The sequence below is a fragment of the Arctopsyche grandis genome, chromosome 6 (assembly GCF_051622035.1).
Source record: "Arctopsyche grandis isolate Sample6627 chromosome 6, ASM5162203v2, whole genome shotgun sequence".
Classification (NCBI taxonomy): domain Eukaryota; kingdom Metazoa; phylum Arthropoda; class Insecta; order Trichoptera; family Hydropsychidae; genus Arctopsyche; species Arctopsyche grandis.
In genome coordinates this window covers 9,008,250-9,022,933 of record NC_135360.1, presented here as the reverse complement: position 1 = coordinate 9,022,933, position 14,684 = coordinate 9,008,250, and the positions used below count along the sequence as shown (strand labels likewise).

The window sequence follows — 14,684 nt, the reverse complement described above, 5'->3', positions numbered from 1 at the left end:
TGTAAGGATAAAATTGTCAATCAGGGAATACATATATGCATTTAAAGGAAACTTTCACTGTTAATAGACTTACTATCGAAGGACACGAATAGTTCAGGCATGTCGTCCACCGATACCATACTGCGATAGTCAAGTCGTGGAGCTGGGTTTAGAGGCACTTTTTTACTATCCGTCCTACCAAAGCCACCGTAAGAGCTCCGTCTATAAATGACATACAATCATTAAATGTTCATAATTTATACATTCGACGCGAAAAACATTTATTTTGATTTTTTTTTCTCTCGAGATCATTTAAAATTGTATTTTCGTGAAATTATTTTTGATTATCACAGCAATGTTGACTGCAAAAGTAAAGTGCCAATTTTAAAATATTGTTATTGACTCTAATAAAAATTTAACCATTAACGTCAGAACGTTCGTCATGTATACATACATACCTACATATATATGTATATAATAGACAATTTGCCTTTGAAGTCAACACTATTTTAATAGCACATTGATCTGACTAAACATTGACGTATGTATTCTATACGCGGAATATTTGGTTAAATATTATTTTCACACACATTCTAATAAAAATTTAACATTAATCTTTAAGGGAGTTGGGGGGGGGGGGGGGCGCGAAGGAGGTTTACATGCTAAGCGTTGAAATATTCATTTCTGGAGAGATAGCTTTTGGTGATGTCACAAATATATTAATTTCAAGGGTGCGTATTTTAATATAATATTAGTGCCTTGTAAATAAATAAAAAAAATGTAGGTACGAAATGATTTATGATTTATTTGTTGTATGAATATTAATGATTGAATTATTTTCATAAATGAATTTTTTATTCCGTATTAATCACACTGTAATAATATCATCACTCGTGCATGCAAAAGGTATAAATAACAATTTTAGACAAATCATGCTTTTTTATTTAGCACATTTCGTGCTATGTAGAGAGGTGATGATAGAAAGCGTGCCTGTTTGACGTCAACGATTCGTTATGATGATGGAATGTGATGAATGAACTGAACGATCATGGCGTCGAAAATAGAAGACAGATAGACAGATATAGAGAGAGATATATATATAGAAACAAAAAGCATCCAGATTCTATTTCATATAATAATAAAATCAACAATCTCACAACTATACAATTAAAAGACAGTAAGTAAAATTTTCAGATAGACACAATAAAAAAAAAAACAACAACAAAACTAATAGACAGAGATGTTCAAACATCAAGTTTTGAATGAGATTTTTTTTCACGTACCCCGACTGTGGGAACATTGTGTCGTGGCTCCCTTCTTCAGATGGAGTTTTGCTTAAAAATAACCCTGTACCCAACTCGACTAAATTCATCGGAGAGCTATTTCGATCATGTGTTTGATAAAAAATTGTTTTTTGGCAACCCAAAGTGGACATGATATATGAAATGTGGAAACAAATCAAGAAGTATTTGTAAAAATGATAGCGGTATGTATATTGTAACGTAACACCAATCGAATGTAACACAATTCCAATCCAGAGGCAGGCGTAAAAAAGAAAACATTAAATATGTACTTTCACAATGTTTTTAACGTAAAAATATATTATTATAATTAAATATTACAACTACATGTATCTATATATATATATATGTATATGTACTATCAAATGCCTACGGAGCGAAATCCATCAACTTAATTGAAACGAGTAGAATAGGTTTTTAAGCTTTTTATCTAGTCGATAAGCATCGGGGAACACTTCTTTGAATGTATTATGAAAATACACGGTCGAAATGTGCGAAGGTCGATAACGAATGGTCCAATATGATGACGTTTATAATATAGGCACATCCGGCGATTTTGATATTTTTAAATTTAATATTGAAAATAAATAAAAATGAATAGTAACCTGTTGAAAACTTTGGAGAACACACTGCCAGAATTATGACTGTCAGCAGATGTGGGAAGAGAATCACCTTGAGAGCCACCAGAACTACCCCCTCCAGAATCGCCAGCGAGTCCTTCCATCCACGTCAGGGGGTAAGATAGTCGTTTAAGCATCTTAAAGAAGGAATTAAATCAAATTACAAATAAATCTAATGATAATTATTCAACGGACATAAAAATTAGAAGATTAATATCTCTAAATTGACACTAATTGAAAAAACAATTCACGAATCGAATTATATACATATATATGTACATATGATACCTTGTTCTTTTTCTCTCCTTTCGATGGATCTTCTCTGGATACATCTTGACTTAAAGGTGTGGTATTGTCGAGCGAAAAAGATACAGCTGCGTGTTTTTTCACACGTTCTTCAGAAGACATTGGCGGTGCTGAGAGTGGAGGTTCAGCAACGGGAACTATGGCAACGGGAGGAACCCAATCTTGGGAGAGTACAATATCAGCGTCGCTATAAACCTGTGTATCATATCATCACTCAGTGAAAAACTAATCAATAATATCAACATCTACCCTTAATTATAGCAATAACAATACAATAATAGCAGCATAGCTGAAATGATCCGTAAAATTGATAAAAACGAAACGGATAGTCAGTTATACTGCTACTTATGTATATGGAGATAAATATGTCACTGAATAAGATAATATTTACACTTGTAACAACATCTATAATATTTTTAGGCACATATGAAAAAATATTAAAAACTAGTTCATTTAACTCTATAAGAATAGTGATAGTGAGAATATAATGTAATTGAGTGATATATAAATATATATTGCATAAAGAAAAACAATCTATATTATATTATAATATATAATATTTAGCTAAAGCTACAACATAGAACTCGGAAGCCAATAATAATAATAATGATAATAATAAAACACATAATGCATTAATTTCTGTCTGCAAGTTTTCTGTCTATGGTTAAATTAGAAACAAACTACACTACCACATTTTCCTATAAAGCTACATACCTTTAAAAGGAAATTGTTTATTTTGTTGTGTTAAATTGGATTTTGTATGAAAAAAAAAAATATATTAAAATAAAATTAAAATTTAACTTAAATTGAAAATCGGACAAATTAAATGAAAATATTGTAAAAAAAAATAGTAAAAAGAAAAACCATAAAAATAAAGTTTATAAATAAGTGGCGTTAATAACCTTTTTGGTGTTGTTTGGAGTGATAGCGGGCAAAGGATCTCTGATATCTATGCCTGAGTCGTGACAGGATAGTTTGACAAGGTGTAATGCGGGCAAATCAGCCGCCGGGCGTGCTGGGACAATGGGAATAATTTCCTGCGTTTCCTCTTCTCTTATGCAGTCTCCCGAAGATGACGACACCTGGTATAGAACGAACCGGTGAGATGTCTAACAATCTGGTAAAATCTCGCACGTTCATTCGACTCTTGATTTAACCCTTTGCAGTCCCAAAGTCAAGGCCACAAAGGGTCGAGAGTGCAGCGAGCGAGAGACAGATTAAAAAAAAAGGTCGCAAACTATTTACCAGATTTGCATGACAGAAAAAATAAAAATCTTAAATCGTCACAAAACTTTAGAGTTTATCGTTGTCAAGCTTCAAATCGAAAATAATGCACTGTTTTATTAGCAGCATGCATATATTATGAATAAATTAATAAGTATAATGTTTGCGAATTTGCCACAATGACATGTAAGAATTGAAAATTTTACAAGGATACGAACATGAAAGTGTTTTTACAAAAAAAGGTGTTTGCAGCTTGTTAGTAACATTATTTTTTGACAATTTATTGTGATTGGGTTAATTGTAAAGCAATTTTTGTGGTTGGATTAGAATATATTATGTATAGAGGCAAGATGTTGAATCGATATTTGAAATGAAAAAATTATATCATGCAAAAGGTTTTAAATTCTACGAAACGCTTTTTACCAACGTAGAATAGTATCTCTTCTGAATCTTTTTATAGAAGTTTTTCAGTAGAAAAATTGTAATAGCATTGTTTTTTTAATAAAATAACTAAGTAAAATTTCTAATTATATTGTAAAACCCTTAAGACAGAGGCTTTCAAACTATGTGTATTTAAAAAAATATATTTAATATCCCTTCAAGGTAGAAAGACTCACATTATTATACAAAATATTGAACATTGAGTAGGAAACTAATGCTGTGAGTAAAAAGATGCTAATATTAAAAGTAATTTCCTAAAGATGTTGACCACCCCAATTTTAATTTGAAAATTTAAAATTTTTCAACAAATAAATTTATTTTATACTCGAAAAAATAAGAAATATACATTGAAAACAAGGATGCTACCAAAAAATAATCTGGATTCGAAATCAATACAGTTTGAAAACCTCCGCTTTGCAAAGTAAAATATCAATAATACCTACATATATGAGGTTTTAACTAGTTATATTCTCCAAAAGTGAATTGTTTAAATAAAATAAAATACAAATCATAATAAACATTATAAAAAGGTTTCGTCTAATTTGCAGGTAAGATTTTGAAAAAATATTAATACTATGATTAGGTAAAGTTTGATAGTCGAAAAACCAATAGAGCACAATCGTTTGTAGTAAAAACTAAATCACAATTTCTACGAAGAATACGTCTTCTAAGAAGTATATATATTAATACTGAGAAAAGTAAAAAAAAAGTTAGGAACTCAATTATGCAATTGAAATTAATATCGAGTCAATACGATATTTGGATATATTATTACTTGTGACTTGCATATTCAATAAACAAAGCGTGATTACCTCACTGGTGATGTCGATAGACATTCTTTCCTTGTTTGGCACAGCCCAATGGTGATCCAACAGAGACCGTCTTCTCTCCTCTGTTCGTTGCTGCGGAAGATGAATTTTATATCTAAGCACTACTAACTACAATTCTATTGCAACGAATGTAACACATAATGCTCGCCAATAGTCGATTAACTTTTTAAATAGTATAGCATTTTACATATATATATTGGCTTACATCAACTTTTACTGTGTAGTGCAAAAATACTGCATTTTTGAACACAAAACTGTCTTGTTTTATATATATTTTTATCTCAATATAATAATACAAAAGTAACAGCAGATCATTATGTGAAATAGTACAACAGATCACATATCAATCTAAATGGTGAAAAAAAAATGAATGACGATGCACACAAATTAGCACGACGCACATATGTATAACCTACAGCTTTACTAGCAAACTATGTGCTACAAAGAAAGCTTGATAAACTATGAAACGAAAATATCAATGGTATCTTATGTTGTCGCTTCTTATATTTGTACAGCATTATTGAACTATAAAACCAACGTTTATTATTTAAGATATGTTTTTGTATGTCAAAGACCGATCATAAGATAACATTAACTTTCTATAGATTGATATAACATTGCATATTAGAATATTCAATAATTATTATAAAACATGATAATATTTTGCGTTACTTCACTTAATTGAACAATTTATTACAATAAAAGTTCATTTCTGAATGTAATTTAAAATTTTTCAACTCTGAATTTACTATTATATTATTAGCTGGATTAATATTGAATATTCTTCAAAATATAATGTCATTTGCCATATGATTTTAGTAATATTGCTTGTTGAAAATATGTATATATATGTAATTCCAGATGTGATATTGTGTTATGGACACGCTAATATGTAATAATAATTCTAACGGATGATACACAGTGTATATATTGTTTGAAGCACACAAATCAACAGCCCATTGTAATCAAAGTGTATTTGGTTTTGATATTTTCAAAATGTACGAATGTATACCAATGTACGAATTTTGCATACTTGTGCGCTCGTTGGCGTGACAAGTTCTCGATCGAACGCTTTGGGGAATGCATCGCCTCCTCGCTCACCGGTGTCACCAGTGCTTGTTTCGATTTCTTCTTCACCATCAGCTGATGTTCTATTCTCCAAAGATTCACTCCAATCCGTCAGGTCACCTTCAACGGTGGTCGCCGCCAATTCGGGGAATGTTTCATCCTGAAATCGCACGTCAAATACTTTTATACTAACAGAAAACGAACATTACTACGTATGTACATACATATACACATAAAATAATATTTTAACTTTTATTCATACATATAATAAAGGTAAACCATTTACTTCATTTCAGTTGATTGCATACTAGGCAAACTATAATTTATGATTCATATTGGTCGACTTCTAGCATATGCGATATCTGTTGGTTAGAACATCTTGGCTGACTAATAGGAATTGTGTATTTTTCTTCCCACTATCAAGTTAATTGAAATGAGATATGGTGAGTTTTTATTATTTATTATTATTAGACTTATTTATTATTATTTATTTATTATAATTATTATTATTATTATTTATTATTATTATTTATTATTATTATTATTTATTATTATTATTATTTATTATCAGTAATATTTATATATTTACTTATGTATTTATTTATTTTTTTTGTTTACTATTTTTCAATACTTTTTTTTTATTATCTATATATTATTTATATGGGCGTTGGGGATTGCACTATTCTCCTCATCGTCTGGAATAAAAGCTATTATTATTATTATTATTATTATTATAACATTATGCTGGAAATATGGTGACCAATCCATTAGTTTAAAGGTCTGATGATGATGTATTTAATAAAAAGATCAGTAAATATTGTTACAGTGTGGAATGTCATCTATGTGGAACTCAAACTTGCGAGCATAATAATTGGTATTTGGTCGGAGTAAATAAATAAAAAAATTAAAATGAAATATCCCATCAAAAAGTGCAATCCGAGAAACGTTACTGTTCGTTCATCGGTGTCATCATTAAAATGTCCTTTTTTATAATTTTAATTGAACTGCTTCAGCTAGGGCGGTAAAAACTTTTCTCGGGTGGTGAAATATTTTTTGGGGGCGGCTGCTCAACTGTCTTGCTTAGCGGGAATATAAGATGTCACTATCATTCCGTACAAACATTTGTACATACTAGTGATGTGGTTGAATTAGATACATCAATGTGCATATGGAAGCATCCAACCACCATTTTTTTTTCAAAAGTAGGTTTTTGAAAGCTTTATATATGACATTTTTAATACAATATGTACTATTGAAATGCCCCAAAGGCAAATTCTTTTTTGAGAATACGAAAAATTCTAGTATTACATCCATCAGCATCATAAAAGGAACATTAGTTTCGATCAGTCTGAAAGTGTTCAAATCTTCACCAGGTAAACTTACACTGAACAGGTAATACATAGTAAACTGTTTACCTTGACTAGAGAATCCTTTCCGGGCGAGTTGTTTTTGTTCATATAATAAATCTCTGGTTTTTCACCTCTGAAATGTGCAACAAAAATGACATTACATAAAATAGATGTCTAATGGTTTCGAGTATAGTGCATTAAAAAACACAATTCGTACCTATTGATATTTGGATTTGAATCGTGCGTTCTCATATGAGCTATATCGTAATATATGGCAGCGTTGACTACGAATTCCATCGGTGCAATCACACCGTAAGATTCGGGACCGTGCTCCAGCACCAACGTGTCTGAAACGTTGGGATCAAACATTACGGCGTTCGGAGTCACCAGTAGCACACCAGAGACAACACCCTAAAACACACAATAGTACATCATTTAAATAACTGCATGAATGTATAATTAATTTGACATGATTTGTACATCGTAATACCTGTCCATCTGTAATGTGTCTGACGTTTATTTTCAAGAAACGTTGGGGGGCTGCTGGCGAGGAAGGAAGTTCTGGAGAAACGGGTCTAAGATTATCAAGTATATCTGTGGATAATAATAACAATTCGAATGAATTAAAATTAAATGTGCAAACACGCATCTATTGAAAATAACTAAAAAAAAAATACCTTTTTCTTGAGACGGGACATTTTGATGGGAAGAACCGTCCGATCCTTGTTCTCCACCTTCGGATGGGGCATCTTCTTTGGTACTGTCTATAGATGAATAAAAATAAAATGCAATTATAACCACGAAAAAAGAAATGTTGTTTATTTAAAACGTAGATACGGCATGACAGTCGTCATTATCAGGCAGATAAGACAATAATGTGCATATGTACGTCAAAAATGAAAAAATAAACGATTTAAACACTTTAACCCAACACTAATTCGAAACAAACGAAAACTAACAGAAGTAACTTAGAACGTAGGTCACGAATTCAGACATGTTCGGTACATATTGAATAAATTCACTTTATAATTTCATTGATTGGGAAAGATAACAGGTGCTTATCTCTTATCGTTTTATTATGAGGAAAAAAAAAGGAAACGACTAGTGTAATTTTTAAAGTGTCAGAATGTCAACGCACCATCGGTCTTATCCGGCACTAGCAAATTTTGACTGGGAAAAATGAAGTTGGTGCCGAGGCGGTTCAATTTGGAGAGTTCGGAAGGTGTTGTGTCGAAGCGGGCTGCCACCGAGGTCAAGGTATCCCTATCTTGCACCTGAAATGTAACATTACAAAGATTAATAAAGGTAGTGTGGAACCTGATGTACATTTTTGCATAACAACTTAAAATGTTGTATATTTAAATATCTATCAATCAATGGAATATATGATAAAAACCTCCTTCACGGGAGATTAATCATAAACAAGTAAATGAAAGATGGTTACAAATCAGACAGATGTTTCAGATCATTCATTATATTTTGAAAAACATAGAAAAGCCTTGTAAAAAAGCCAGGAGTAAATATATTTCCATATACAAAGCATGTCAAAGATATGCATGGCATACATATGTATGTATTTATGTACGATACTAAAGATATAATGGTAGATTTTTGCTTTATTTATGTAGATTATGACCATTGGCATAATTAATATGCTTTTTAAGAAGAAAAGTCTCATTTTTGTATACATATGAATTCTCAATCAACAAATTTTTGTTACAGTGTAAAATCAGACTGACTAAATTGAATAAAAGCAGAAATAGCACAATATTAGATTAATGAAATTAAGATTTTTTTAATGTTATTGAATTGGGTTGGATTCTTTTAGTAATAACAGCACATTCTAGAAATACTGTTTCTCGTCAGTCATAAGGAAATCCAACATAAAATTATGCACTTTGTATAAACGATCATAAAAAGCATTGTAAACAAATTTGAACTATTCACACAACCTAAAAATTAGCACGATCTAATACATATATAATTTCGAAAGAGATTTTGTATGTAAGTAAATATTGTTGGTTGGAAAATGGTTGGGAACTTTGAAAACAATTCAAAATTTCCATTACGACATGGGGACGGGGGGCGAAGGCACGGGGGGCGCTGGGGGAGCCGCCGGATTCTAGTATAATATATAATACATCTAATATATAATTTCGAAAGAGACTTTGTAAGTTTGTAACTATAGTTGGTTGGAAATCGAAAACAAGTAAATTTCTATGTCGATTCGATTGGTTGAATATATATTTTTTTCGATTCTAATAAATTTAATAAAAAAACAAATGATTATTTACTATTAGATTCGCCATGTTTAAGCTGTTTATATTACAAATACTGAGCGAAGCTGGGTAAAACAACTAGTAAAATATAAATATATACCTCCGACATTATTTTGCCATAGATAAATTTATAGCAAGAGAAGAGTCAAAAAAGGCAATAATAATAGAACAATTGAGAACAGCTTGACGTTAAATTGGATACACTGAAGCGAAACAGACAAAAATAGGAGCCCCGGTATATTATTTAAAAACAGAAACTACGTATACCAATGAACAAAGAGCACTGAATACTGACAGTTTCGCAGATACTGTGCACTGAAAATTATATTTGTACAGTTTTGTTTGCAAAACTTATTAGTCAGTTTGTCAATGACATGTGTTATTATGAATACGGGGATCGATCGTCGTAGTACAAAAGAGACACGACATTATCATTAATTTTCAACTGCTGAATAATTCAAAAACGACTGACGACATCGATAATTTGTACCACCGGGTAATTTCATTTAACATTTCTAAGAGGACATTTCGTTTAAATTTGAAATCACAAAGCTATCTTACGACATATGTGGTAGTTTTGATCGGTGGTACGGGTGGTATTCTTTTGACGGTCTCATCCTCATCTGAAATTAATCAAAAATAAAAGTAAGTACATATATGTCTGTGACACTGAGTATACATATTAAAAATAAATTCATTAATGTGATTGTTTTGTAGTGACCTCGTTGTACAGCATCGAATCTTCCCTCAACCTTTGAACGAAGGGAGTCCAAGTCGAAGGGAGGTGCAAAGCCATGGTCTACTGATCTGCTTTTGGACCTGTAAATTGAAAAACAAAAATTACTCATCGTACAAAAACAATAATGTGTACAATTCGTTTGATCAGCGTCAAATATTTCTATGAACAAAAAAAATTAACAATGTACACACATAAGTATACAAGTTAACAACTGTGTATACAAAACAGTGAAAAATATCATATTAAACATATGGAATGAAAAAATTGTTACATATTGTACAAACAAAATATTAAAATAAAATGTTTATATTATTATTTTTAATGAAAACTATGTTCTACATTTTTTTTTTGCAATACAATTAAAAGAAAGTGTTTCATACAACGAAAATCCATACATGTTTTCGAGTAAGTAAGACAAAAAAAAAAACTTCTTGTACATATTACATATATATTCTTGTTATAAAATCATTATTTTTTTTTACTTACATTGAAATCATAACTTTGGGTATAGGAAAAGTGGTTCAATCTGAATATATGTTACAGATAAAGTGCGAACTATGCTAGTTTATAAACTAACTAGTCAATGTATATGTTACAGTCCAAGTGTACAATTCGTTTGTTTATTAACATACTAGTTTGTTCACAGACGAACCAATCTGGTCAGTTATACTGTACACAAAATAACAAATTGACACTAGTTGGTTCACGCACAAACTATAGTATTCTCAATCGTTTTTCCGGGTTCGGTGCATCCGCTCTAAAATCGCCAGATTAAGAGAACGGCAGCTTTAAACGTAATTCTCGTTTTCTCGAATGATAGATTGCACATCAGATGACGAGTAACCTTTCGATGTGCACAGATGCAATTATTAAAATTGAGTTGGATTTGGTTTCGGAACTTGTCGAATCTTGCCTTATTAAACTCGCCTGAAAGATCCAACTCAATTTTAAAAATTACCATTTTAATGATTGCATCTGTGCACATCGAAAGGTTACCCGTCATCTGATGTGCAATCTATCTTTCGAGAAGACGAGAATTGCATTTAAAGCAGCCGTCCGTTAATCTGTCGTTCAATTTTTCTGGCGATTTTAGAGCGGATGCACCGCATCCCGTTTTTCCTATCCTCAATGTGAGTATGTATGTATGCTTACCCTGAATTGCAACAGTTAAAAATTAGCAAAAAACAGGAATTTTCCATTTAAAATACTTGGCGTTTTAACCATTCAAAGGTTTTGACAGCTAAAAGTTTCTATTTGAAGATAGGTTTTGACTGTTAGAACTAATAGTTCGTGTACGGACAAACTAGTATGTTCATGAACGAACCGTAGTGAAAATATGTACTGTAACATATGTATGTACATTAACAAGACTTGACACTTTACCTGTGATGTATATATATAAAAAAAATTGAAATTAATTCATAACTCAATTTCAAACACAAGATGATGGATTTCCGTCGATGAAAGTTCATAAGTAGAAGTGTGTGCCGTTTTCATACCTGCGGTAAGGCAGTTGAGTGATGCTCTCGTCACTACGGGACAGTTGTTGGGAAGCACGTCGTGACCTGCATGCAATAAGCAGATGCAACACATTCACATGCAATTATTCTATTTAAATTGTGCATTAAAATAATAATAGAAAAAATAAATAAATAAACAACAACAAGGAAAGGAAAAACATTCATTAACATCTATCTATGGGGAAGTTTTCTAAACAAAAGACGTTTTTGATCGCAGTTGGTATCGTTTTGAAAGCATGCAATGTCTATGTAAACACATCAAGGGTGCAAGCTAAATTGTGACTTAACCTAAGAGTATAAACAATCTTCGCATTATAAAAAGATGGTATACATATTTATTTCTGCAATGTCCTTATAAGGAGTTCCTTTCAATCAATAAATCGTCGTTGAAATGTTAAAACCTTTAAGATTGAATACAAACTTAACAAAACATCAAGATATCAATTGACGGCATACAAGGCTTTAACAGTTCAACGTCGATATATACAGTATGAAATGACAAAAAAAGTCATACATTACAAATTGAATTTTAATAGAGTAATAACAGTTTTAATGCACCGATAACGGAGTATATAAAACGGTAACGGGTTGTACAATATGACCATTTATTAATGCGGAGGACATTCAACCGATAATATAACCTACGTCACAGCAGGTAGTAGTAACTGTAATTCGATGACATTAAAATAATTGGTATTGTCATATTATTGCACAATCATAATAGCGAATCGACCCACACAATTCGTATATGATACATATGTGAAAAAAAAAATCACACTGCATTGAATTTTATAGCCGGATGATTAAAACGGCTAGCGAATAATTGAGTACGTATCCTCGATGCGTAATAAAATTGAAAGCATTTTCCAATTAAATATATGCAAGCCATTATTGCCATAATTAAACACAAAGTAATAATGAAAAGATTCAATTTGAATTATGCAAACAATATTAAAATAAAAAAAAGTAATTCATTTGTTTTGAACCATTGTTCGCGCAAGTGAAGCGCTCGAAAAATGTTCTCCATACAAATCTAATGTTTGTTTATGCTTTGAGGTTATGTTTTCCGTTTGACAGCTGCGCGATTCACGCACACCTGATGCAATTTTATTCCGACCATACCCAAGTGGGAAAAATTTGTCAATAAATTAAACCAAAGAGGTATTTCCATATGCCGTGTATTATTACAGCGTTCTCGTGTAATTATAGTAACGTCTAGATACAATAGAGAAGAAACTTAATTGGGCTCATCTTAGTTTATTGTGTTAAAAATATTATTATACAAATAGTGTGCGTACAACGATGCTATTATTCATTACTAATCGAAAGTATTTAATTTTTTAGTAATACTAGCTGAACCCCGGCATGCGTTGCAATGCCATAATAACGCATGCAATTCCCGTTCCCGTTCCCGTTCTCGTTCCCATTAGGCGGAAAAACGCAGGTAGCGAACACATTTGAAATTATTGCGTTGCAATGACACTCATTCCCGTTTTTCCCGTTTCCTTTTCGTTTTTTTTTCACAGTTATCTTCCCGGACATGCACACAACACACATGAAATTTTTGAGTGCCAGACGTTCCGTGATCGAGATTTTATTGACGTGCGCGATATCGCTTTGTGTGGAATAATCATCGAATCATATAAACACCCCTAGAGTGTTTTCGGTGGTATATTTCTTTGTATTGATATAGATACATTGGTTTGTTTGACAGTGATTCTCATATTTGAAGAAATGCAGGAGAAACTTGTCAAAATAATATATCAAAATAATATAAAATAAATAATAATATATCAAAATAATATAAAATAAATAATAATATATCGATATAAGACACGCCCATTCATAGCTGGAGTTAACCTAGGCATGTCGTGCCGTACGATTCTATGTGTCTGCGCTTTAAGGGTGACCTGTCACGGCACTATGCCATATATGTACATATATATACATATATTACAAAGCTCTCAACGACTTTTATTTTCAAAATAATCACGGAAACATGAAAAAAATAATGATTTTCTGAAAACAACGCTTCCCCCATACAAACACCCATCGTGAGCGCGGCGGCGAACTTTATATATATTCTAGGAAAACGGTGACTTTTAATATTCGTTTAACAGTCAAAATCTATCAAAATGGAAGCAAATAAACCTCAATAGGTTATTGAATATTGGGTGTTTATTTTAGCTAAATACTAAAAAAATCAAAACTATTCACAAAGAGATAAATTAAAAATACCTACTATTTGAAATTTTTTGTTTAGATAAATCGACAGGATATTGTTTAAAATCACTGAAATTTTTTATTTAACATTCCCTTGATACGATGAAAGTTTTCCACTAGGTCCATCGATGAAAATTAAAATTTTCGCTCTGGCCTAATGTATATATGTACATACATATTTTATGTATATATGTATGTTGATTCTATTAAGCAAAACTATATTCAATTGATCAATAAGAAATAGTCATATAAAGTGGTATTGTATTAAAATATAATAAAACTTAGCCTTAGCATATCTTCTCAATGCAATTCTATAAATACAAGTGTCATTGTTTTAATATATACAATAATATTTGCAACTCATGTAAATATGCTATTTATTCATAATCAATAACGAACAACAATATACATTTTTATAAAAATTTCAATTATCCTCCATAAATGACAGATCTATTCCCCCTTCGAGTTAATCACACACAGTGTCATTTGTCTGATAAATTGACGTGCAAAAACACTAGTTCGTGTTTCACACACGGCTAGCATATCGTGTCGGCCGTTCGTTACATATTACTCGATCGTATCGGATGCACCGCAAATGGAGCAGATGCACTCGCCGATAACTTCGTCTTGATTAATGCACATGACAACCAATAAATCAATAACTATCCAGTTCCTTGTCGGTCAAGGCGAACCGCCGTCTAACTTTAACTCGGACGGATAAAACAAACCGCCTTCCTGTCGTTGCCAAATGGTGGCAATTGCAATTGATCAGATCTACGTATGAATGTACGTGTCATACATTGGA

At 31.5% G+C, this 14,684-nt stretch overlaps 1 protein-coding gene across 41 annotated transcripts in view; it reads right to left on the bottom strand.

The window, feature by feature from the left end:
* Positions 1 to 14,684, bottom strand: part of mtd (TLD domain-containing protein mustard) — a 130,761-nt gene that overhangs the window by 29,677 nt on the left and 86,400 nt on the right. For 12 of the 41 annotated variants that reach the window (XM_077432667.1, XM_077432672.1, XM_077432668.1 and 9 more), the window contains exons 3-15: positions 11,636 to 11,701; positions 10,119 to 10,216; positions 9,959 to 10,020; positions 8,257 to 8,392; positions 7,796 to 7,882; positions 7,609 to 7,712; positions 7,336 to 7,529; positions 7,185 to 7,251; positions 5,735 to 5,929; positions 3,109 to 3,288; positions 2,189 to 2,401; positions 1,886 to 2,037; positions 74 to 201 (exon numbers count right to left, since the gene is read on the bottom strand). In XM_077432667.1, the coding sequence (XP_077288793.1) occupies positions 74 to 201; positions 1,886 to 2,037; positions 2,189 to 2,401; positions 3,109 to 3,288; positions 5,735 to 5,929; positions 7,185 to 7,251; positions 7,336 to 7,529; positions 7,609 to 7,712; positions 7,796 to 7,882; positions 8,257 to 8,392; positions 9,959 to 10,020; positions 10,119 to 10,216; positions 11,636 to 11,701 (1,682 nt within the window). Of the gene's footprint in view, positions 1 to 73; positions 202 to 1,262; positions 1,359 to 1,885; positions 2,038 to 2,188; positions 2,402 to 3,108; positions 3,289 to 4,683; positions 4,774 to 5,734; positions 5,930 to 7,184; positions 7,252 to 7,335; positions 7,530 to 7,608; positions 7,713 to 7,795; positions 7,883 to 8,256; positions 8,393 to 9,958; positions 10,021 to 10,118; positions 10,217 to 11,635; positions 11,702 to 14,684 lie in introns of all 41 variants that reach the window. The other 29 variants (XM_077432664.1, XM_077432665.1, XM_077432666.1 and 26 more) reach the window with 4 other exon arrangements.